The sequence below is a fragment of the Dromiciops gliroides genome, chromosome 1 (assembly GCF_019393635.1).
Source record: "Dromiciops gliroides isolate mDroGli1 chromosome 1, mDroGli1.pri, whole genome shotgun sequence".
Lineage (NCBI taxonomy): Eukaryota > Metazoa > Chordata > Mammalia > Microbiotheria > Microbiotheriidae > Dromiciops > Dromiciops gliroides.
Window position 1 is genome coordinate 54,621,582 of NC_057861.1, and position 26,163 is coordinate 54,647,744.

The following is a 26,163-nucleotide window of genomic DNA, read 5'->3' on the forward strand; positions in this document are numbered from 1 at the left end:
TCATTGGAAGCCTCTCTGGACCCCTAGTTTCTTCACCTATAATATAAGAGAATTGGGCTCAGCCAAAGGTTCTCAATTTGGGGTCCACAGACCTCCAAGATTTATGTGGATAGATTTCAGGGGGTTCTGTGAACTTGGATGGGGAAAAAACCCCTTTATTTTCACTAACCTTTGGTTTCCTTTTCTAATTCTATGTATTTCATTTTATGTATTTAAGAACATGATTCTGATAAGGGGTCCGTAGACTTCAGCAACCTGACTAACAAAGGGTCCAGGAGACAAAAAGTTAAGACCCCCTAGCATAGATGGAATAGATTTCTTCTATCTCTACAATACTGTAGGAGGCAGCACAGGGCGGTATAGTAGAAAGGACATGAAATTAGGAATCAGGAGTTCTGGGTTCAAGTCTTGTCATTTCCTAGCTGTGTGGCATTAGCCAATTCACTGAACCTCTCTGGGCCTCAGTATTCCCAACTATCAAATGAGATGACTAGATTAGATTAGTTCTAATGTCCCTTCTAGGGGGGCAGCTAGGTGGCGCAGTGGATAAAGCACTGGCCCTGGATTCAGGAGGACCCGAGTTCAAACCTAGCCTCAAACACTTGATACTTACTAGCTGTGTGACCCTGGGCAAGTCACTTAACCCTAATTGCCCTGCAAATTAAAAAAAAAAAAGAACCTATATCTAATATCCCTTCTAGCCCTAAATCTATTGTTTTAAGGTCACAAGCCAGTTGGTGAGTTTCTCCAAAATAGTAGGTTTTTCCACCAGAAGGCCACTTGATGGAAACTTCATGGTTCATAGGTTGGACCTAGAAGGTAAAAGTCCTTTTTATCCAGTTCCCTCATTTTACAGTCGAGGAAACTGAGGGTAAGGAAAAAAGAAAGGAAAATGAGATGTTCCCAAGGTTATACACATGCTTCAGATGAAGGTTGACAAGGTACCTTGCTCTTAAGCCTATGACACTGTGGTGATATGCTCTATGCTCCCTCTGAAGTTTTTCCCAGTTTTCAGATTTTGCCATCCTTTGGTGTCCATGTTCAGTTATATACCAGGACAGCTGTGCACATAGAAAGCTAAGGATGAAAAACTATAAATAATCCCTTATCTTCAACCAATTCTTGTCTACTGGTTGCTTTCCTACTGCCTATAAACATGCCCAGGTCTCTCCCATCCTCAAAAAAACATCCACCTGGGCAGCTAGTTGATACAGTGGATAGAGCACCAGCCCTGGAATCAGGAGTACCTGAGTTCAAACCCAGCCTCAGACACTTAACACTTACTAGCTGTGTGACCCTGGACAAGTCACTTAACCCCAATTGCCTTACCCCCCCCCAAAAAAAAATCCACCTTCCACAAGTTATCATCCCACACCTCTCTTCCATTTTTTTGGCCAAACTACTTGAGAAGACCATCTACAACAAGTGCCTCTTCTTCCTTTCTTCTCATTCTCTTAACTCTTTGCAGTCTGGCTTCCAATCTCATCACTCGATGGAAACTGCCCTCTCTAAAATTGTCAATGATCTTTTAATTGCCAATTCCAGTTCCCCTTTCTCAATCCTCATTTTCCTTGACCTCTCTGCAGCCTTTGATACTGTTGGTCACTTGATATTCTCTTCCTCTAGGTTTTTGTGACATTGATTTCTGTGAATTTTCCTCCTACCTCTCTGACTGCTCCTCTATCTCCTTTATTAGATCATTATCCAGGTCACTCCCACTAACAGTGAGGGTCCCCCAAGGCTTTATTCTGAGCCCATCTCCCTCCATACTGTTTCATTTGGTGATCTCACTAGCTCCCATAGTTTCAGTTACTATCTCTGTGCTGATGACTCTCAGACCTACTTGTTCAGCCCTAACATCTCTCGTGACCTACAGTCATACATCTCCAACTGCCTGTTGAACATCTCCAACTAGATGTCCCAAAGACGCCTTAATTTTAGCATGTCCAAAACTGAATTCATTATCTTTGCCTCCAAACCCTCACCTCTTCCTAACTTTCCTATTATGGTCCAAGGTACCACCACCCTCCAAGTCATCCAGGCTCCCAACTTAAAGGTCACTCTCTTCTCCTTGATCTCACCACCCCCCACCCTCTGATCAGTTGTCAAGCCCTGTTGCTTCTGCCTTTCTAGGATCTCTTGCATGCACCCCTTCTCTCCTCTGACTCAGATGCCACCTTGGGGGTATGGGCTCTCATCACCTTGCACCTGGGCTACTGCACTAGCCCACTGGCTGTTCTGCCTGCCTCAAGTCTCTCCCCTCTCCAATCCATCCTCCCACTCAGCTGTCAGACTGATCTTCCTAAAATCCAAGTCTGACCATGTCTCCCCAGCCCCATTCCGCCACGTCCCCATTACCTGTAGGAGTAAATATAAAGCCTTCTGTTTGCCTTTTCATACCCCTTGCTAACCTGCACTCCCCACCTCACTCCCACCTCTCCTGTTTTCTTATACATTAGTACCATTCATGGACTCTGGGATGCGGTGACACTGGTCTCCTTGTTGTTAATTACCCTCGACATGCCCCGTCTCCTGAATTCCAGGCATCTTCACTATCTGTCCCTCCTGCCTTGGACTCCTCCCTCTCCTCATCTCCCCCTCCCGGCTTCCCTGAGATTCTTCAAGTCCCAGCTAAAATCCTCCCCCCTCTAAGAAGCCTTCTTTGATCCCCCTCAATGCAGTGCCTTCCCTCCCTCTGTGGATTATTTATCCTGTTATACCAGCTTGTTTGTATGTAGCTGTTTGCATGTTATTTCGCCGTTTTTGGCCTTTCTCGAATCTACTTAGCACAATGCCTGGCACATAATAGGTGCTTAATAAATGCCAGTTGATTGACTGACTGACTGATCGACTGGAGGAACAGAGAAAGAGGACAAAAAATTTCTGATAAATGAAAGTAGAATGGGAATAAAAGTAGGTCAGGCAGAACTCTTCAGACTCCTCAGTGGCTTGAGCATCTCCCTCCTCATCCATTTATTCATGGTTATTCTCATAACCCACTGGAGCAGCAAATGGGGCAGTGGCTTGGCCATCCCACTCGGCTCTGGGTTCTCTGCTGAAACATCGCTGACTCCTAAAGGCCCCTCGGTGCGATTGCAGCCGCCACCAGCTCCCAAACAGCTCCGGCGCCCGCTTGGCAGATGAGGCTCGAACACATCTCGCTGATGATCTAACCCAGTTTCCCTTTCTGTTTTTCTGTCCCTGACCCAGGCTGGCTCGTGGGCTAAGCGTGAATGCTTCAAAGAACCATGGAAGTGTCGGCTGCCAACTTGGATCCCGAGCCTCACAATACAAAGGCCCAGCTGGCTGCAGACTCGGCCTGCTGGAAGGTGACCGTGACCACCGTCCTAGGCAGTGCCGTGGCTGTCATTTTCTTAGGACTCCTCCTGGGTGAGTGCGTATAGATTTCCAGAGGACAGAAATAGCAATGTCATGGATTGGAAAAAAGGGCTGGAGTTGGATGGAACCTTGCATTCGGATTCATCTTCAGATGCTTATTTGGCCTGTGGCTGGGCAAGTCCCTTGTCCTCCCTGTGCCTCAGTTTCCCCATCTCTAAAATGGGACGTTTTACCATCTACTCAGCAAGACATTGTGGTACAGTGGGTAGAGTGATGGACCACAGGGTCAGAGAGACCTGAGTTCAAAATAGGCTGGTTGAGGAGCAGCTAGGTGGTGCAGTGGATAGAGCACCAGCCCTGGATTCGGGAGGACCTGAGTTCAAATCTGGCCTCAGACACTTGACACTTACTAGCTGTGTGACCCTGGGCAAGTCACTTAACCCCCATTGCCCCGCAAAAAAAAAAAATTAAAACACACACACACACACACACACACACACACACACAAAAATAGGTTGGTTGGTATCTATGAGTTGAAAGCACAGGACGTTGACATATTTACCACTGACCTTGCAAGGCTGTCATGAAGAAAGTGCTTCATAAACCTCGTTTGTTATTGTTTTTCAGTTATCACATCATGTCAGACTTTCCGTGACCCTGTATGGGGTTTTCTTGGCAAAGATACTGGAATGGTTTGCCATTTTCTTCTCCAGTAAATCAAGGGAAACAGAGGTTAAGTGACTTGCCCAGGGTCACAGAGCCAATGAGTGTCTGAGGCCAGATTTGAATTCATGTCTTCCTGACTCTAGGACCAGTGCTCTATTCACTTAGCCACCTAGCTGCCTCTTTGTACACCACCCCTGGATTCAGGAGGATCTGAGTTCAAATCTGGACTCAGATACTTGACACTTACTAGCTGTGTGACCCTGGCCAAGTCACTTAACCCTCATTGCCCACAAAATAAATAAATAGATAGATAGATAGATAAGTGTCAGTGATTCAGTGGAAGGTTCCTCGGCCTGGGAAGCAGGAGACCTGGGTTCAAATCCTAACTCTGCCACCAATAACTGATGTGTACAAAATGCTTTATAGTTTACAAAGCATTTACCTCACAACAACCCTATGAGGTTGATAGTGCTAAATATTATCATCTCCATTTTAAGGATGAAGAAACTGAGGCTTTCAGAGGTGAGTAAGGTATGGCCTCCCCCCCCCCCCCCCCGGGGTTAAACACCTAGTCAGTATGGAAACAAACATCCAAGTCCATGTCTCTCTTGACACCAAGTCCAGACTCCTTTCACCTGTATCACACCACAACTCCCTTCTCATCTCTGGGCCTCAGTTTCTCCTTTGAAAACTGAAGCCCTGTGACTCTGTGATCCTCTGGATCTATCTCTTCACTGTCCTGGGCCCTAGTTACCACAACTGTAAAATGAGGGGTTCGAACAGAACAATTCTAAGGTTCTCTTCAGTTCAAAATCTGATGATGTCTGAGGCTTATGAGACATGATGATTTTTCTCTAAATCAAAGAAGCAAGGAACCCACTCCTGGATCATGGTACTTCTCTGAGTTTTAGTTTCCTTATCTGTAAAATGGGTTAATAATATGTCTATACCTGTCTCCTAGGATCATTGGAAGGATCAATCTTTCCCAGGTAAAGGGCTTTGCAAACCTTAGAGTGTTTTGTAAAAATAACTTGTGTTATTATTATTAATCGAATAGGTTGTACCAAGCCTGACATTGGGCCCAGGGTCCCAGGCTTAGCCAAGCAATGAGCTCCTAGAGTGGGGCTCTCTCATGGGGCCCTGGTCTCTGCCCACAGCCTCCCTCTACACCCAGGACATCAGTTTTGAGCACTCAGCCGAACTCAAGGGAATTCTATATGACAGCAGTCTGCAGCGAGAGACCTCCAGCTATTATAGAGCTTTGACCCCAACTCTGGAAAGACTGGTGAGTGGTAGCTTTCACCCTGAGGCAGATAAACCAAGGGGGGATTTATAGGAGTACTCCCAGGGAGCACTGGGCTGGACACTGACATGGTGTCGCTAGGGTGAGGAGGGGCAGTGGAGACTTGGGGAGAGGAGGGGTTTGAGAAAGAGGCCTGAAGAGATGGGGTTAAATTGTGGGAGCTCCCATCCCCTCTCTCTTCATCTCAAGATCTTGAAACTACATAAGCAAATGAGAGCGTACACTGGCATCCCCTGGGGTGCCATATTGGGCCGAAGGAATGGGCTCTGGCCCTGGTCCAGGCAGTGGTGGCGGTGAGGGGTCCAAGCCTAAGGCGAACCTGGGGAAGTCTGGAGGATCATTCTTAAACCCCCATGGAAGAGGGAAGAAAGAAGAGGAGTTCAAAGAGAAGACACTCCTTTTCCTTTTCCTTCCTCCCTCCCCTCCCCTCTGTCCTCTTCTCCTATCCTCCTTCTTCCTTCCTCCAATAGCCTCCTGTCTATCTATTTCCCACTGTCTCTTCCTTTGCTATCATCTCAGAGGGAGAGTTGAGCCTTCTCTTTGCCAATGCCCTCCTCTCCACTTTGTGCCATCCTTTTCTGCCCTTTCAGTCCCTCTCCAGCCCCCTCATTTTCAGCTTCTCTTCATTCACTGGCCTCTTCCCTGCTGCCCAGGTCATCCCCATCCTCAATGTACATCCTATGCCTCTCCTCCCTTTCACAGCCAAACTTCTCCACTCATTGTTTCTTTCTCACTGCCCACTTGCAAGGGTTGATCCTTACAATCTGGCCTCAGCCCCCACCATCCCATTACAAGTCCCTTCTCCAAGGTCACCAAAGATTTCTTTATTGATAGATCCAATGCCATTTTCTCAATCCATCCTTCCTTCCTTCCTTCCTTCCTTCCTCCCTCCCTCCCTCCCTCCCTCCCTCTCTCTCTTTCTTCTCCTCTTCATCCTCCTTGTCCTCGTCCTCATCCTTCTCTTCCTCTTTTCTGTTTTTGTGGCAGCTAGATGTTGTAGTGGATAGAACTCCAAACTCAGAATTGGAAAGAGGTCACTTGCTTTCTTTTGCAACATAACTTCACACACATAATCAATATCATATTGCTTGCCTTCTTAAGGGGTCAGGGAGGGAATAGAGGAAGAGAATTTGGAACTCAAATTTTTTTTTAAATGAATGTTAAAAAAATTTGATATGTAATTGGGAAATATTTAATAAAACAATTTTTTTAATGTTTAAGATAGGAGTTCAAATCCTGCCTCAGATACTTCCTTAGCTGTATAAATCTAGGCAAGCCATTTTAAATTTTCTGAGCCTCACTTTCCTGTAAAATGAGGAAGAAAATAGCACCTACCTCACAGAGTTATTTTGAGGATCAAATGAAGACATGTAAAATGCTTTCCCAACTCTAAAGTATCATATGAATGCTAGCTATTAGTATTACTGACCTCTCCTATGAGTTGAACCCAATGACGCATGTCAATTGTGGTTCTTTTCTCTATGTCTGACCAATCCTTCTCTGTCTTCTTTACAGGATCATCATTCAAATAATGTCCTCTATGTATGGGGATACTCCAGGGCTCTCCTCTTTTCTTTCTATTCTCCCTGTCATCTCCCATGGATCAATTAACCAATCAATAAACACTCATTAAGTACCTACTATGTGCCAGGCACTGTGCTGAGTTCTAGGGATTCAAATATAAAATAGAGACCAGCTCTACTGTCAAGGAGCTATAAGCTCTTTATATATATAGATATAGATATAGATAGATAGATATGTGTGTATACATATGCATATATATATATATATATATATATATATATAGTGTGTGTGTGTATTTATATATATAAACTCTTTTTTTTTTTTGGTGGGGCAATGAGGGTTAAGTGATTTGCCCAGGGTCACACAGCTAGTAAGTGTCAAGTGTCTGAGGCTAGATTTGAATTCAAGTACTCCTGAATCCAGAGTCAGTGCTTTATCCACTGCTCCACCTAGCTGCCCCTATATAAACTCTTAATACATATCTTAGCCCAGTGCCCAGAGCAAGGAGCCTTGGGTGAGCCCATGTGTTCTTAACCTTTTTGTGTCCTGGACTCCTTTGGTGGTCTGGTAGCCTCCGGACCTCTTCTCAAAATAATGTTCTTAAATTCCTAAAACAAAATAATATAGGATTATAAAGGAAATCAATGTAACTGAAATACATAGTTATCAGAATATTTTTTTAAACCATTTTACAAGGAGAAGCTAGATGGGCACAGTGGACAGGGTACTGACTCAGGAGTCAGGAGGACCTGAGTTCAAATCCAACCTCAGACACTTGACACTTACTAGCTGTATGATCCTAGGCAAGTCACTTAACCCCCATTGCCTCATACCACCCCCCCAAAAAGAAGTAAAACCAGCTTACAGCCCCCAGGTTAAGATCCCTATTTAGCCATCACGAGAATTGGAGTGAAGCCAAAGACTCTTTGTTACATCCTTTCCAGTAGTAATGGTAAAAAGTGATGTGATAATTGTTCTCTGAGCAAGAGCTAAAAGTAGAGGAGGGGGAGGAGAGGGGAGTTGGAGGTGGAATATGGGACGAAGCATGGTAAGGAAGGGCAGGGTCTGAGACTAGCTAGAAAAAGAAGGCTGATCTTAATACCTCCAATCTAAGCAGCTTTACCCCTGGATGATTCCCAAAATTGAATGGATTAACTCCCCACAGGGTAGGAATAGAGGTTGGTGGTGAGGGGAAAGGGTCTTTGCAGATAACTCACTAATATAAATTCCTAGCTATCTCCCTGAGCCCCAGTCCCCAATCTTCAGCTGCCTTCTAGACATCATCTGGATTCCCATAGGTATCTCCAACTCAATAGGTCCAAAACAGAACTCATTATCTTTCCCCCAAACCCAGCCCTCCTCCCAACTTCCCTATTTCAGTCAAGGACACCACCATTCTTATAGACTCAGACCTCTACCCTTCCCACACACTTGTTTTCTTATTCCCAACAATCCTTGTTTCTCTCCAGTCTGCATCTGTACTTCACCCACATGCCAAATCAAGCCAAGCCAAGCATGTATGAAGGGCCTCCTATATGTTAGGCATTTTGCCAAGTGCTGGGATACAAAGAAAGGCCACAGTTTAATGGGGGAGACATATGAATGACTAAGTCCAAACTGAGTATATACAGGATACATTGGGGGTGGTCTCGGAACAAGGTACAAGCATTAAGGGAAAGGGTTCTCGAAGAAGGTGGGATTCCCTCTGAGACTACAGGGAAGCCAGGGAGGGTGAGAAGAATTGAGTCTTATGTGTTTCCCAAGCCTTCTCTTCTCCATCCTAAATATTCCAGGTCCCTATTCCTGCTCCCTGCATGGCAAGGTCTTCAGTCTTCTCGCCACCCTGGGCACCTTATTCTAGGCCTGTTCTGGCATGCCAGGGGCCTTCCCAATGTTCTTCTGAGTGTATTTATGAGGAAAGGGCTGGAATTCTCTCTCTCTTTTTTTTTTGGTGAGGCAATTGGGGTTAAGTGACTTGACCAGGGTCACTTTATCCACTGTGCCACTTAGCTGCCTCTGGAATTCTCTTTTACACAGGAGTGGCAGCTTTACATGAGAACTAGAGGTGAAGTGCCACTGGGGAATGTGCTACCCAGCCCCTGTGCTCCCTAAGTGATGCTGGTGCATGCACTACAGGACCCTGGCTGGGTCCCTACATCTTCTGGCCTAGCCCCCTGCCTACCTTTCTAGGCTTCAGGGAACAGCCCACCTTGGATTCCACTTGGCTCTGAGCCTCCTAGTTCCTTGAAAGAAAACATCCCACACTCTACCTTGAAGCATTTAACCTAGAGGTTGAAAAGATCAAGATAGCATACTACAACTTTCCCCAAATGGCACAGGGAGATGGTATGCCTTTGTAGATAGAGAGTTAGCCTTGGAGTCAGGAAGATCTGGATTCAAATCTTGCCTCTAACATAACCTGGCCTTGTGACCCTGGAGAAAGTGATTTATCTCTCAGTATCCCAGGAGATTCTTTAACCTACCAATAAGCATTGGTTAAATGCCTAGCTAAATAAAGCATTTATTAAGCACTTAACTACTTGTCCAGGGAATACAAATCTAAGCAAACAAGGTGGTGCCTGCCTTCAGGGAGCTTTCAGTCTAATGGGGGAAATTACTATAATTGGAAGAATATAGTAGGGAGGAGAATTAATATAATAAAGGGGAATTAAAAAGAGGAGGGAAAAAAATTTAAACAATAAAAAGGGAGGAGGGGAAGGCAAAGGGGAGAAGAAGGCTGAAGAGTCTAATCTCAAGCGAAATGAAGCAAGGTTGAGGCCTCTCCTTGAACAGTGTGTTAGATAGGCAGTCACTAGAAAAGAGAGAGAGGCATCATAGTGGAAGAGAAGGGTCTACCAAATGCCAAGCCCTGTGCCTGCTAGCTAGGTATAAGGGCCACAAGAAACAAGCAAAACAGTCCCTACCCTCCAGGCACTTAAATTATTGGGCAAGGCAACAAGTCCCCATACAAATATATGGAAAATAAACAACGTTTTTGGAGAAGAGACACTAGCAGTTGGGAGGAGCAGGAAGGACACCATGTAGGAGGAGATGATGCTTGGGCTGACCTTTCAAGGTTCTAAAAGGAGGTGGTGGGAAGGAAATGTATTTGGGGCATGGGAGACAGTCAGTACAAAGGCTGGGAGATGGGAGATGGGAGATGGGATGTCATGTATGAGGAACAGTAGGCAGGACAGTTTGGCTAGATTGTATACTGAAAAGGGAAATGGCATATAATAAATGAATAATATGTAATACATAATAGTATATGAGATAATAAATAAACAGTATATAACAAGGCTAGAAAGGTAAGTTAGAGCCCAGTTGTAAATGGCTTCAAATGCCAAACAAGAGTCTGTGTTTGATCTTAGAAGTAATAGGGATAAAGTACCAACCCTGGATTCAGGAGGACCTAAGTTCAAATCTGGCCTCAGACACTTGGCATTTACTAGCTGTGTGACCTTAGGCAAGTCACTTAACTCTCGTTGCCCTGAAAAACAACAACAACAACAAGCAATAGGAATTGCTTGAGTTCTTGTGGTGGGAGGGAGGGAGAGAGGAAGAGAATTTGGAACACGAAGTTATAAAAATCAATGTTACAAATTTTTTTTTACATGTAAGGTGGGGGGAAATTCTAAATAAATAAATAAATATACAATAAGTAGTAACAGGGAGCCAATGGAGGTCATTGAACAAGAGAATGGCATAGTCTGACAGGTGCTTTAGGAATATCTTCTCAAGGCAGCCAGATAGCGCTGTGGATAGAGTCCCAACCCTGGAGTCAGGAGGGCCTGAATTCAAATCTGGCCTCAGACACTTACTGGTTGTATGACCCTGGGCAAGTCACTTAACCCTGATTAGCTCCTTAAACACACACACACACACACCACAAAAAAGGAATATGTCCTTGACAGCTGTGCAGAGGATGGGCTGGAAAGTTGGAAAGAATGGAGATAGGAAGACTGTTTAGGAAGCTATTGTAACTATCCAGATGAGAGATGGGATGGGTCTGAGCTAGGTTAGTGGTTATGTGAAAAAAGAGAAGGGGATACATGTAAGCAAGTGCCATTGAGCTAATGCCACTATGACTTGACAACTGTTTGGGTGTGGGGGGTGAATGAGCCTCAGGAGTGAAGGCTAACTTTAAGATTGCAAGCCAGGGCAGAGGTTTAAGGTGGGGTGCCCTTAACAGCAAATAAGAAGTTGAGAAGAGGCAGGATTTGGGGAGAGAGAGAATAGATTCTGCTTTGTACATACTGAGTTTGAGTTGCCAATGGAATATCCAGTGGGAAATGTCTAACAGGACTGACTGGAGCTCAGGAGAGAGGTTAGGGCTAGATATATAGATATGGGAGTCACCTGCACAGAGATGATATTTAAACCTTTGGGGCCAGTTGTCTTGACCTATGTCCTGCCACTGGACTCTGATGACTCTGGAGGAAAGAGGCTGACAACTCTGTGTGGCTCTGGGGGCAGCTAGGTGGTGCAGTGGATAAAGCACCAGCCCTGGATTCAGAAGGACCTGAGTTCAAATCAGACCTCAGATACTTGACACTTACTAGCTATATGGCCTTGGGCAAGTCACTTAACCCTCATTGCCCAAAACAAAAAAACAAAACAAAACAAAAAAAAACTTTGTGAGGCTCTGTCTCATTTAAATCCAATTCAAACACAAATCAAGACAACACCCACATGATGTCATTGGTCCTCTTTGAAAAGGAAAGATGAACAACAACAAACTTTTTGGAGCTGCTGAGGACATTGAGAGTGTAGAGAGAGAAGAAGGCCCAGGGCAGAGACCTGGGGTATAATACTGACTAGGAGGCTGGACCCTAGGAGGATTGAACAAAGAAAACTGAGAAGGAGCAGTCAGATAGGTAGGAGAAGAACCAAGAGAGATCACTGTCAGGAAACCCTAGAGAGAAGAGAGTAGTCAAGGTATTATAAGGCCTAGCACCCCAGAAGTTCCTGTGATGGTATTCTAGGGTTATGGAAAGCTTCCTGTGAGGAAGGAGGCTTTTTAGGGTTATCCCGGGGTGCCTTAGATTCAGTTGGGTTTGCTGGGCATATTCTGTTCTGTTCCCTTCCTTTTGAGTTCTGGCTTAAAGCCATAAAGGCCAGTGTGCATGGAATCTCCCTTCATGCCTGCAAAATTTGTCCAATTGCAAAATGGTGTTATAGTTAAGAGTTCCATGAAAAGGCCAGTTCTCTTGGAATCCCAACTGATAATTTGGCCAAAGAGTGTTACAATAGTAGATCATGCATCTCTTTCTCAAATTTCTAAGTTCTAATTTAGTCCAATCTCTTAGGATGCACCCCAGCGGTGAGCCTTTCAGAACACTCCCTTTCTGCCCCATGGCTGTACCCAGACATCGTCCTGTCTAAGGAGAATGGTCTGAACATGGTTCAGATGTTATGTTGAGCTTTCTCAAGGGAGGGAGACACTGGCTGCGTCTCATGGAAGAGCAGAGCGCTGGCAAGGGATAGACACACAAACACAAAAGTTCTTACCCAGAAACATGGAGTCTGAGGGTCCGAGCATGGTTCAGACGTCTGGCCAAGCTTTTGGTGAGGGAGGGAGACCCAGGATGCCCGTCCGCTATCACGTGCAAAAGCTGGCTTTCTCTACCTCTCTGTGACTCAAATGGGAGGTTGAGCCAAGTGGGAGAGGGAGAAAAGAAACCCAGAAGGGATGTTCCTACCTCCAGGTTTTGTGTGCCAAGAGGAAAGAGGAAATTTCCCATACCCTTCATGTTGGGCGCCAGTTATGTTGTGGGAAAATAGGGTAGGGGGTTTAGGATAGGTGTAAGGGTTCTTAGGAATTCTTCTTTAAAGAATTACACCCTCTTGCACACAAATCCAATAGAATAAAATAGTAGTTTATTTAGGGGCTGGGGAAAGGAAACCAAGAGACAAATCCTTGGACTTCTCATGGAGAGAAGGCATGGCACAGAGCATGGCTCTGAGATACCAATCTCCTTGAGCAGGAGACAGGCAGATACTTTTATAGATGTCCAATGGTGGTCCGATGAGATGATCGACTGACTGTGGAAAGTTCCCCTATTGAGGGAGGACCATCCCCCACTGGTGGTGGCTGAAAGAGTTGGGTGAGGGGTGTCTGCAGATCTCTCGAGCCATCTCTCTGCTCCTCAGGCCACAAAGGCAGCAGCCACATCTAATCTTATCTCACCAGGGGTGAGGGAGACTGGAACGAAGGGTGGTGGTCCTGGAGCTAGCTCAGTCTGATCTGGTTCCACTTATCTCTTTAGGTGCGTCTGTCCTTTGGTTTAGTTTCTCAAGGAGAAGGTTCTTTGATGTGCCCCAGAGAACTTCTGGGGTGCTAGGCCCTATAACAAAGGGGACAAGGTGGTCACCAGTGTCAAATGCTGCAATGATGTCAAAATGGATGAAGGCCGAGAAGAGGCAATTGGATTTGGCAACTAGATTGAGAGCTCCTCAAGAACAGAAAGCAAGTCTTTTTTTAAGTTCGTTTTGCCTTTCTTAATGGTTTGCCTGTGATCACCCACTAGGAAATATTGGAGTCAGCATTGGTGCGAGGCACTGTGCTAATTGCTGCTGATACAAAGAAAGACAAAAGACAGCCCTTGTCCTCAGGGAGCTCCCAGTCTAATGGGGGAGCCAACATATAAACAACTGGGGACAAACAAGATACTGAACATACAGGATAAATTGGGAGCAGTCTCAAGGGGAAGCAGTAAGATTAAGGACTCCTTGTAGAGGGTGGAATTTCAGATGACTTGAAGGAGATGACAGAAAATGGGGATAAGGAGGGAGAGAGTAAATGAAAGGAAATCTCAGAGGGGCTTAGGAGTGAAGGGTCCTGAGGAATGGCTCCTGCATAAGCTGGGATTTGAGCTGAGTCTTCAGGAAAGCCAAGATGAGGAAGGAAAGAATTCCAGAAATGGGAGACAGTCAGTGAAAAGGCCTGGCACTGGGGTCTTGTGTGGGCACCTGCAAGGAGGCCAGGGTCACTGGATCCCAGAGGACAGGGAAGGGAGGGAGTTGCAAGAAGACTGGGAAGACACCGGCCCTGGATTCAGGAGGACCTGAGTTCATATCCGGCTTCAGATACTTGACACGAGCTGTGTGACCCTGGGCAAGTCACTTAACCCTCATTGCCCCACAAAAAACAAACAAACAAACAAAAATATTGGGGGCAGGTAGGTGGCGCAGTCGATAAAGCATTGGCCTTGGATTCAGGAGGACCTGAGTTCAAATCTGGCTTCAGACACTTGACACTTACAAGCTGTGTGACCCTGGGCAAGTCACTTAACCCTCATTGCCCTGCAAAAAAAAACAAAACGAAAACAAAAAACTGGGAAGACCGGAAGGGGCCAGGTTGTGAAAGGTCTTTAAAAACTAAAGGATGTTTATGTTTGATCCTCAGAGTAATAGGGAGCCACTGGAGTTTATGTAGGGGAGCGACATGGTCAGACCTGTATTTTTAAGAATATCACTTTGACAGCTGAGTGGGGAATAGACTGGAGTGGGGAGAGACTCAAGGCAAGGAGACCACCCAACAGGCTACCCCAATAACCCAGAACCCCCATCTCCAAGTCTAGCATTTTTGCTAGCTACTCTACAGTGCCTCAAGACCTCAACATGTGGGTTTCATCACCTAAGCCACCAATTTTCCCCAAGTCCCAGAAAGATGAACATAGGAGTCAGCAGAACTGACTGAACCTAAGTTAATGGAGAATCTGGGACCAAAAAACCTGCCATGGACTGATCTCTCCTACAAAATATTTTCATTCCCATCATTCAGCATTCATCAACATCTCAGCCATCAAAAATAAACTCTGGGGCAGCTAGGTGGCACAGTGGATAAAGCACCAGCCCTGGAGTCAGGAGTACCTGAGTTCAAATCTGGCCTCAGACACTTGACACTTACTAGCTGTGTGACCCTGGGCAAGTCACTTAACCCCCATTGCCCCACCAAAAAAAATAAAAATTAAAAATATACTCTAACACCAAAGGATAGAAGGAAGACTTCTCTACAGCATAATTAGGTGGGCTGCATCCGGAGCCCCCCCCTCCACTGCCCCTGCGGGGCGCCACAGGCAGGAAAGATGGTGGTTCTTCATTCATCTAATAAATTAGGCAGCGCAGAATTTGGGAGGCCAGCTGCTCATTTCTGGGCTGGCATAAGGGCCAAGCGCTTTTCCATCTCTATGAGCAACTTCACACCATCCACCACCATCTGCACCAGCTCCACCTCTGAGAAGGCCAATTGGTCAACATTGGAGATGTCAAAGACACCACCCACAGCAGCCATGTCCACACCCCCTGGCCCCCTCTTCTGCAGCCTCAGCTTCTTCAGCACCTCTCCAAATTTCACATGCTTGCCCAGGTGGGGAAGCTTGATGTGGACACCTGCACGCAGGCCTGTGCCCAGTTTGGAGGGGCATGTCAGGATGTAGCCCAGGTGGGAGTTCCACATGAACTCGCGGTTCTTGGTCTTAAAAATGGTTTCAATCTGGGGGAGCCCTGTGCAGAAGCGTGTGAACACCTCCTTCGTGTTGCCGCCCTTCTGCATGGAGATGACCCTCAGGTGATCTTCCTCAGTGATCCACACCAGAAAGGTCTTGTTGTCATCGTGCCAAATGCCCCTGCCATCAGGCCAGTCTCCGGCCATGCCAGATGCCAAGAGGAGTGGGGAGACAGGCTTGTCAAAGAGGAAGTGCTCATCAAGCAGCTGCTGCTGTTCCTGCTCAGTTATGTTCTCCAGAGCGTAGTACTTCCCATTCAGGTCACCCTCCAGGCTGGCCAGAGCTTCCGCAGAGAGCTTCTCTATGGCTCGGCACTCGCCCCGGCTGCAGTGTGGGGGCAGGCAGAATCCTCGGATGCTCCTGACAGTTCTAACACGAGAACTCAGCACATAGTTGGGATCCAGGTCCTCACCACCCCGCAAATGATCAGGGTTAAGATCAGTCTTATGGGGGACAGCTAGGTGGCGCAGTGGATAAAGCACCGGCCCTGGAGTCAGGAGTACCTGAGTTCAAATCCGACCTCAGACACTTAACACATACTAGCTGTGTGACCCTGGGCAAGTCACTTAACCCCAATTGCCTCACTAAAAAAAAAAAAAAAAAGATCAGTCTTATGCTCATCTGAAGGCTTGTAGCCTCCATGTTGGTCCTCAATGATAGGACCGAACAGTTCCTTGAACACTTCATAGCTCTCTTCATCTCCAGCTACACGGCCCACAGTCATGATGAATGGGTGCCCTGGGTTGTCCACACCGGTCTGGATGATGTCATCCAGGGTGAAGCCGCTGGGTGTAGCCTTATCCCGGAGTTTTTCATAGAGCTCTGGGGTCAGCACCTTAGCCTTGTGGTTGTTGTGCGAGGAGAGGTCGGGATATTCCTCCTCAGCGGGGTAGCGGGACTTCAGCATGTTGTGGCTATTGGCAACGGCATGATGGCAGGAGGCGAGGGTGCTCCGAGGGTCGCAGAAGACGGAGAAGTTCAGAGGATGCTGCTGCTACACTACAATCCCAGGCACCTTAGCCAGAGCTCAATTACCAAGTCCAACACTGTCAGTCTTTTTTTTTTTTTTTTTTTTTTTTTTTTAGTGAGGCAATTGGGGTTAAGTGACTTGCCCAGGGTCACACAGCTGTACACTGTCAGTCTTAAAGCAACTTTTAGGCAATTTTAAAATTTGATGTTTCCTTTCTCTTACATCACTATAGTATCCCACATATCCTTCCACCACCCCTCCCTGAAAGCCATCCCATATAACAAACACTATTTCTTTAAAGAGGGGGAAAAGAGGGGCGGCTAGGTGGCGCAGTGGATAGAGCACCGGCCCTGGAGTCAGGAGTACCTGAGTTCAAATCCGGCCTCAGACACTTAACACTTACTAGCTGTGTGACCCTGGGCAAGTCACTTAACCCCAATTGCCTCACTAAAAAAAAAAAAAAAAAAAAAAAAGGGGGGGGGGGGAAGAAGTCAGCACGACTGATCGATACATTGAGAAAGGCTGAAAACCTGTGCTATGCATAAAAACACTTATTTTAATGGTTTCTTCTACTGCTATAGTTTAGACCAAGTGTGTAGATTTCCTTTGTTTCTAAAATATGCATCTGTGTGTATGAGCATAAGTGTATTTTTATTTATATGTGATCTCTAGACACATTTTTGTGTTATGCTTGTAGTGAAGTTATGTAAGTCTCAATTTTGTATGTGAAAACGGGATTATGAGAGAGAGAGTTATACAGAGAATTCTTGAAATTCACATTCACGTGGGGCAGCTAGGTGGCGCAGTGGATAGAGCACCGGCCCTGCATTCAGGAGGACTTGAGTTCAAATCCGACCTCAGACCCTTGACACTAACTAGCTGTGTGACCCTGGGCAAGTCACTTAACCCCATTCGCCTCACCAAAAAAAAAAAATCACATTCACGCTAAGTAGGAACATTTCTGAGCACTCAGTGGTTTTTTGGGGTCAGGGATGAACACATCATCTTGACCCCTGCTGCCTTTTCCACATTCAATTCTCTGGGAAAGATTTTTCCTACTTTTCCTTCTTCTGAGGACAGAGTCTTTTGGTTTGGGAGGCAGCAAAATGTAGGAGAAAGAAAGCCACCCTGGGAGCCAGAAGACCTGAGTTCTGGTCCCAGCTCTAACCCTACCAGGTTATGGGATTTCAGGTAAATCACTTCTCTCAGTCTCCTCACCTCTAAGAAGAAATGGAGTCTAAGGTCTAGTCCAGCTCTTCTAGTCTATGTTCCAATATTTAAAGACTCTAGAAGAAAATGAGGAGGGGTAGAGCACGGCCCTGGAGTCAGGAGTACCTGAGTTCAAATCCGGCCTCAGACACTTAACACTTACCAGCTGTGTGACCCTGGGCAAGTCACATAACCCCAATTGCCTCACTAAAAAAAAAAAAGAAGAAGAAAATTATGACCTAGGAATAATGTGTCCCATTCCCCAAACTTTCAAAAGAAACAGAAAATCTCCCCAGTACCCTTTCTATAGAGCATATTGATCAGGAATGCTGCCCTCTACTGCAGGGGTAAAGGTGAAATATTGCAAGCAGAAGGAAGGTAGGACCTTCCTTACAATCTCCCCATTTTTTTCTTTTGTAGTTTGTAAGTAGCTTTCAGAAGACAAAGCTAGAGGAGAGCTGTGTCGGCTGCACTGTGCTGAGTTACAGGTGAGTTCCCTCCCACTCCTATTCCTCCTCCTCTGGCGTAGATAACAGTCAGGAAAAAGGCATGTGGAGACTTTGCAAAGTCTTCTTCAGTGTGTTTGTTTCTGCTGCTTCTTTCTTTAACCTTAGGAATGGGAACTCCAGCGTTCTGGTCCGCTTCCGCCTACACTTTGTGTCCCAAACCCTCTGGTCCCTGACTTCTGGATTGGAAGAAGAAATGCTCCGTCAAGGTCTGGCCATGAGGTTCCGAGAGCACAGCATCCCCCTGCCCACCTATGGGACCATCTATGCTGCTGCACTCACAGGTGAGCCCTGGGAGCCTTGGGCCAGGAAGGCGACAGGCCCAAGGAAAACTTCAGAAGTGGGGACACTTGGAAGAACTCAGTGCTTTGTTTTGTTTTGTTTTCAAGTAGAGCTTGTGGGCAGAGAGGGCAGGAGCAGTTCTCCGATTTAAAAAGAAAAAAAGATTGTATTTAATTTCACTTTAAAAAATCATATCCTCCCTCTTTGCCAAAAATAAGATAAAAGCTCTCATGCTCTCGAGAGAAACTCTCTATCCTAATTGCTGTGGTGCTTTTCTAGGCCTGGCATATTTCAGAGCAGGACATCAGTGCAGCCGTGTGGTCAAGTACCACTTGTCAATGTTCCAAAACCTTCCATTATGTTCCCGAATTTCTATTTTTTTCTCCTCTAGTCAATGTCTTCCATCCACCTCTGTGCTCTCCACTACCTTCTACTTCCATCGTGATGTCAAGATGAATTTCATGGCTAACTGACTTTGGTTTTTTGCCCTCTTGTGTTGCAGGCAACAAGGAGCTGCATGCCACAGAAATAGATCTGAAGTCAGGTGAACCTCTTTGATTTGGGTCTCAGATCTTTGCTCTCTCAACAGCTTTTCTCTTTGTAGTTCATTTCCTGTGGTTTTCCATTTCCTTTTCCAAATAAGCAAACTAAATGTCTGCTTCTTCTTCTTCTTCTTCTTCTTCTTCTTCTTCTTCTTCTTCTTCTTCTTCCTCTTGTTCAGTTGTGTCTGACTTGGAGTTTTCTTACCGAAGATAATGGAGTGATTTGCCATTTCCTTCTCCAGCTCATTTTTTAGATGAGGAAACTGAGGCAAACAGGTTGAAGTGACTTGTCCAAGGTCACACAGCTAGTAAGTGTCTGGTGCCAGAGTTGAACTCAGGAAGATGAGTCTTCCTGACCTCAGGCCTGGCACTCTCTCCACTGCACCACCTAGCTGCCCCAATTCCCATTTTACAGATGAGGAAACTGAGGCAGACAGAAGTTACATGACTTGGCCAGAGTCACACAGTTAGTAAGTATCTGAGGCTGGGATTTGAACTCATGTCTTCCACATTCCAGGCCCAGCACTCTATACACTACACAACCCAGTACTTATTAAACACCTACCATGGGCCAAGCACAGTGGTAAGCAAGAATTCTCTCTACAGTATGTCACCCAACTTGATCCTTTCCTTGAAAGCTCTGGAGAAGGGGAACACTCTTATTTCTCTCTCTTTTTTTTTTTTGGTTTTGTTTTTGGGTGAGGCAATTGGGGTTAAGTGACTTGCCCAGGGTCACACAGCTAATAAGTGTCGCGTGTCTGAGGTCAGATTTGAACTCAGGTCCTCCTGACTCCAAGGCCAGTGCTCTATCCATTGTGCCACCCAGCTGCCCTGTTTTTCTTTCTTTCTTTCTTTTTGAACACTCTTATTTCTCAAGACAGATTATTCCAATTTTGGATAGCTCTGACTTTTTAAGGTTGTTTTTTCACCCTGATGTTTGCCTCTCTGCCCTCTGGTACCTAGCAGCACTTTGGCTTTATGACATCCCTTTCAAATACTTGAATATGGCTCTCATGCTCCCCCTTGGTCAGCTCTTCTCCAAGCCAAACACCCCCAGATTCTTCAAAAGGTCCTCATATGGGCAGGACTTCAAAGTCCTTCACCATCCTAGCCTAATGCTGTCCATCTTGTCAACATCCTTCCTAAAACATGGCCCCCAGAATGAAACCCAGCACTCTAATGGCGGTCTGACCAGGGCAGAGGGACAGCATGCAGGTAGGAGACACAGACTGTGCAATAGTATAGAGGTGGGAAACAGTACCAAGTTCAGGAAATAGCAAGTAGACCATTTGGGATGAAACAGAAGAGTGCATGAAGGAGAATGTGAAATAAGTCTGGTAGGGTAGTCTGGAGCCAAACTGGGGAGGCCTCGAAATGCCAAATAGAGGAGTCTGTACTTGATCCTTGCTCATAGGCAAGAAGAAGTAGGTGACTATTTAGGAGGAGGGGAGTGACATGATCCGGCTTGTACTTTAGGAAGATTATTTTAGCAGGCTTATTTAGAAGGCAGATAGAAGAAAGAATAGGCAATCGGTCAATCAGCAGGTATTAATTACCTACTGTGTACCAGGCAGCGTGCAAGGCAATGAAGATACAAGTATAAAGAAAGAAAAGATCCCTGCCCCCAGGATCCTACACAAAAATATAAACTGGGTAAATGTGAAGATAGATGAAATGAAAAAATGAAATTCAAGACAGTTTGGGAAGGAGGGCACCAGCAGCTGGGGTAGAGGAGTCAGGCCAGGCTTCAGGCCAAGATGGTGCCTAAGTTACATCTTGTCTTCCTTCCTTCCTTCCTTCCTTCCTTCCTTCCTTCCTTCCTTCCTTCCTTCCTTCCTTCCTTCCTTCCTTTCTTTCTTGTTGAGGCAATGAGGGTTAAGTGACTTGCCCAGGGTCACACACCTAGTAAGTGTCAAGTGTCTGGGGTCAGATTTGAACTCAGGTCCTCCTGAATCCAGGGCCAGTGCTTTATCCACTGCACCACCTAGCTGCCCCCCTAAGTTGCATCTTAAGGGAAGAGAGGGACCCTGTGAGACGGGGCACTTTGCAGGCCTGGACAACTGACCAGTGAATAAAGAAATGTGATGATTAGTTTCTTCTCTGTCCCCAGGCCGCTGTCCAGGGAATGCGTTTGCCTGCCAGAGTAACCAGTGTGTGTCCAAAGTGAACCCCGAATGTGACGGCAAAGTGGATTGCTCTGATGGCTCCGATGAAGCCGACTGTGGTCAGTTGATCCCGCTGTCTTTTTCTCTAACAGGGGCCCGAGGAGGAGAGGGTCCACAACCTTAAGGGCTTCTTTTGGTAAACTGCTTGGGTTCCACCACCACCAGAAGAGATCCTGGCCTGTTACAGGGGCAGGGCCAACTGGGCCCTTGGAGAAATGATGAGGACATGGGGAGGTGGGGGATTGGCTTGCAGGCCAACCTCACCTGGCCAGACATCACAATCAGCTGCATAAAACTCAAATATTGGAGCTGGTGAAAATGCTAGGAGCTGACTAATATGGAAATATTTTAAAGGACTGCAGATGTAGAAACTATATCAGATTGCTTACCATCTCAGGGATAGGGACAGAATTTGGAACTCAAAACTTAAAAAAGAATGTTTTAAAAATCACTTTAACATGCAATTGGGGAGAAAAAGGACATTTTATTTAAAAAGAAAAGAAAAGGAGGCAGCTAGGTGGCGCAGTAGATAAAGCACTGGGTCTGTATTCAGGAGGACCTGAGTTCAAGTCCAGCCTCAGACACCTGACACTTACTAACTGTGTGACCCTGGGCAAGTCACTTAACCCTCATTGCCCCACAATAAATAAATAAATAAAAAGATCAAGAGGAAAGGAAAAAGGAACCAAGCTTTAATCTTAGGAAATAAAATACACCCATAGTAGGAATGAGGAGGAGAAGGAGGAGAAGAAGAAGAAGAAGAAGAAATAATAATAATACTAGCTAGAATGTATACTGTGCTTATCACAAAACTTTGCAAATATTATCTCATTTGATCCTCACAACAACCATTAGAGGGAGGGGCTATCATTATCCCCATTTTACAGATGAGAAACCTAAGGAAGACTGAGGTTAAGTGACTTTCCTGGGATCATACAGGTAGTGAGTGTCTGAGGTAAGATCTGAACTTGGTCTTCCCGACTCTAGGCCCAGAACTCAATCCATGGTCCCTACAAAAGAGCCACTTGGTGAGGCCAGAATACTGGTACAAGGAGTTGGCATGGTATCATGGAAATGGTTCTGGATTTGAATACTGGAGAAACAGGTTCAATTTTCATTTCTGTCACCCAGTAGCTGTATGCACTTGGACAAGTCACTTCAGAGGATCTTGGGTTTAGAGCTGAAATGGACTTTGGAGGCCAATCAATGATCAGTCAAATTCAGTCAGCATCTGTTAGGTACATGCTAGGCCTTGTGAATCCAAAGACGAGACAAAATGAAAGAATCTCTACTCTCAAAGAGCTTACATTCTAATCAGGGAGACAAGTAACTATCAAAATAGAAACAAACGTCATAGGCAGGGTATTCCAGAAGTCTTAATGCAGTTGGTTTTTTTGTTTTTGTTTTGTTTTGTTTTGGGGTGGTTTTTTGGTTTTTGGTTTTTTGGTTTGGTTTTTGTGGGGCAATGAGGGTTAAATGACTTGCTTAGGGTCACACAGCTAGTAAGTGTCAAGTGTCTGAGGCTGGATTTGAACTCAGGTCCTCTTGAATCCAGGGCTGGTGCTTTACCCACTGCACCACCTAGCTGCCCCCTTAATGTAGTTTTAAGCTGTTCAAGCCTACAATTGCACTAAGAATTTGGGGACACACTATGTACATTTATAAATGAATGTTACATAAAAATACACAATAAATACAAAGTAGCTAAATAAAAGTATATAAATTTATAAATAAATGTTATATAAAAATACACATAATACATACAAAGTAGCCAAATACAGGTACATAAATTTATAAATAAATGTTACATAATAATACATTTAATAAATACAAACACTTACATGCAAGGTATTTTACAGATGAAAAAACAGGTCAAAGGAGCCTTGCTCAAGGTCACACAGAGAGTAAGTGGCAGAGCTGACATTCAAATCCAAGTCTTCTGACTCCAAATCCTGTGCTCTTTACACCGATATACCCTGCCTCAGTTTTCTGCATCTAGGGATAATAATACCTATACTACCTACTTCACAGGGCTTTTGTGAGCAAAGTGCTATAGAAATAGCAGAGACTATTAAAATGTAATCTCACAGAAGCACAGAGTACCAGTGTGGAACAGTGGAGAGGGTGTAGTTCTTACAGTAAAGAAGAACTGAGGGGCAGCGAGGTGGCACAGTGGATAAAGCACCAGCCCTGGATTCAGGAGGACTTGAGTTCAAATCCAGCCTCAGACACTTGACACTTACTAGCTGTGTGACCCTGGGCAAGTCACTTAACCCACATTGCCCACACAAAAAAGAAGAAGAAGAAATGAGTTCCAATCCCAAAGCGTAACTGTGTAAATCTAGTTCATGTTATCTTTCTAAGCTCCAAACGCCTCTTGGATTGTGATCTGCATCAGTGAAGAGAGTTCCCATACTGAGAATTCTCACACTGGTAAAATCACAGGTCCTTCACATGTTGGCTTATCAAAGAAACCACAGGAAGAGAACTCCAAAAGGAGAGATATGTAAGGAGTGTCAAATACTGCAGCAAGATCAAGGGGAATGAAGTCTATAAAAAGACGATTGGATTTTTGTACCTTTCTTTGGGAGCTCAGTAGTGAAAAAGAAGAAGGAAAAATGCACTCCAGTGGTCCAGCCAAGTGAGAGTTGTTCATGAAAGTCAGGGCCTTCCTGGGTCTGTAGAGATGTTGGAGATAGTTGCGAGGAAGGGATTAGAATGATAGCTTGGTCTCTTAGGAAACAGGAAGAAATGAGAGCTAACATCTATGGGGAAGAATTGATATTAGTTCAAGTCTGGCTTCAGACATTTACTAGCTGTGTGACCCTAGGCAAGTCATTTAACCCTGTTTGCCTCAGTTTCCTCATCTGTAAAATGAGCTGGAGAAGGAAATGGCAAATCCATTCCAATGTCTCAGCCAAGAAAACCCCAAATAGGATCATGAAGAATTGGGCATGACTGAAAATGACTGAACAACAATGGTTAAAATATTTATTGAAGGGGCAGCTAGGTGGCACAGTGGATAGAGCACCGGCCCTGGAGTCAGGAGTACCTGGGTTCAAATCCGACCTCAGACACTTAACACTTACTAGCTGTGTGACCCTGGGCAAGTCACTTAACCCCAATTGCCTCACTAAAAAAAAAAAAATTATATATATATATATATATTGAAGAAATGTAGCTAATACATTGAATGTCAGACTTAGTATCTTAAAAAGTCTCAATAGACTAGAATGAAGGATTAATTCTGATAAGATGGAATTTAATAGGGCTAAATATAGTCTTATACTTGGGTTCAAAGGATCAAATAAAAATAGAGGATGGGGGGAGTGGTACAGCTAGATGAGAGAGTTCCCCTGAAAAATACTTAGAGGTATCAATGAACTGGGAGGACAATATGAGTCACAGTAGTGTAACAGCAACAGAAAAACCTAGAATTCTTTACACAGAAACTGGACTTGTTGGGGAGGTTGTCAAGTTGATTCCTTCTCAGAGATGGGTTATGCCAAGTGGCTTTAAGGTCCCTTCCAAATCTAGGAGTTTGTGGAGTCTTCTCAATACCCAGGTTCCTGGTGATGAAAGTCCTAGGTCTTATCTCTTTCAGATTGTGGAGGACGACCTGCCTTGAAATCAGCCAACAGGATTGTGGGAGGAATGGAGGCTGCCAGAGGGGAGTTTCCTTGGCAAGTCAGCCTTCGAGAAAACAATGAGCACTTCTGTGGGGCAGCTATCCTCAGTGCCAAATGGCTGGTATCTGCAGCTCACTGCTTCAACGAGTAAGCTCCCTAATTACCACCAGTTCCTCATCCATCCTCCTCTCAAATGAGCTCAGAATGGCCACCACTTCCCACTAAAGGCACAATTAAAAACATTTCTCTCAGGGTCAGCTAGTTGGTGTAGTGGATAAAGCACCGGTCCTGGATTGAGGAGGACCTGAGTTCAAATCTGGCCTCAGACACTTGACACTTACTAGCTGTGTGACCCTGGGCAAGTCACTTAACCCTCATTGCCTTGCCCCCCCCCAAAAAAATATTTCTCTCTATCATATTGAATCAAGGTGTGGCACTAGAAGGTGAGAAGGTTTTGGGAAAGAAGCATTAAACTTAACATAGGAGATATAGGTTCAGATTCCAATGGCTATATTTACTAGCTGCGTGACCTTCACCTCAGTTTCTTCATCTGCAGAATGGGATGATTGAATTTGATGACCTCTACAGACCCTTCAACCATTAACATTCTATGAATACTGTGTTTATTGTGTTGCCTTACAGTGTGTAGGTCTGTGCCCTATGGCTTCTATATTGTGGCAGGAGAAAGAGTGCTAGATAGAATCAGAAGAACAGGCTTTGACTTTTGGTTTCATCACTTACAGCATGTGTGACCTATGGGGGGGTGTGGTATAGTGGGAATTAAGTTGGTTCTAGATTCAGAAGACCTGAGTGTGAGTCTTGGCTCCTATACTTTCTAGCTATGGGAGCAAAGGCAAGTCTTAACTTCTCTGACCCTGTTCTCTCATCTGTAAAAATAGGGATACAAACTAAACAAATATTTATTAAGTGTCTACTATGTGCAGAGTAATGTTACTGAGGGGAAAATATAAGATTTAGACAAGGCATAATTTCTACTTTTAAGGAGTTTACAATACTGTAGGAGGAAAACAAAAGTTTTCTTGCCTACTTCAAAGTGTTCTATATACCTCAAAGCATCATGGAAATGTGTACTGTAATCATTATTGTAATTGTTATTGTTGTTGTTGTTATTATTATTACTCCTCTCTGAGCCTCTGTTTCCTCACCTGTGAAATGAGGATAATAATACTTGCCCTTCTCATTTCACAAGGTTGGCTATGACAAGGCAAATCTTAAAGTATTCAGTAGACCTTAAAACTATATAAATGCTAGCTACAATTATAAATTTTAGTATTATTATTTTTTTTAGTGAGACAATGGGGGTTAAGTGACTTGCCCAGGGTCACACAGCTAGTAAGTGTTAAGTGTCTGAGGCCGGATTTGAACTCAGGTCCTCCTGACTCCAGGGCCAGTGCTCTATCCACTGCACCACCTAGCTGCCCCTTAGTATTATTATTATTCTCCTCTCCACTGCTCCTCTCTGCTTTTTGAGGCAATACAGCAGAATAGTAAAGGTGA

General features: G+C 45.0%; 2 protein-coding genes across 2 annotated transcripts in view; one reads left to right on the plus strand and one right to left on the minus strand.

Annotated features, from left to right (window-relative positions):
* The window catches only part of TMPRSS9 (transmembrane serine protease 9), a 110,785-nt gene that overhangs the window by 47,957 nt on the left and 36,665 nt on the right, over positions 1-26,163 (plus strand). The window contains exons 2-8 of the mRNA XM_043975279.1: positions 3,211-3,390; positions 5,163-5,290; positions 17,942-18,009; positions 18,136-18,311; positions 18,812-18,853; positions 20,962-21,075; positions 24,621-24,792. Coding sequence (XP_043831214.1) covers positions 3,234-3,390; positions 5,163-5,290; positions 17,942-18,009; positions 18,136-18,311; positions 18,812-18,853; positions 20,962-21,075; positions 24,621-24,792 — 857 coding nt within the window. The 5' untranslated portion in view covers positions 3,211-3,233. The remainder of the gene's footprint in view (positions 1-3,210; positions 3,391-5,162; positions 5,291-17,941; positions 18,010-18,135; positions 18,312-18,811; positions 18,854-20,961; positions 21,076-24,620; positions 24,793-26,163) is intronic.
* On the minus strand, positions 14,982-16,251 carry LOC122736666 (creatine kinase B-type-like). Its single transcript, XM_043979042.1, has 2 exons — positions 15,966-16,251; positions 14,982-15,801 (listed from the first exon to the last, which is right to left on the minus strand). Exons 1-2 carry the CDS (start codon positions 16,247-16,249, stop codon positions 14,982-14,984), a joined length of 1,104 nt encoding a protein of 367 aa, XP_043834977.1. The 5' UTR covers positions 16,250-16,251.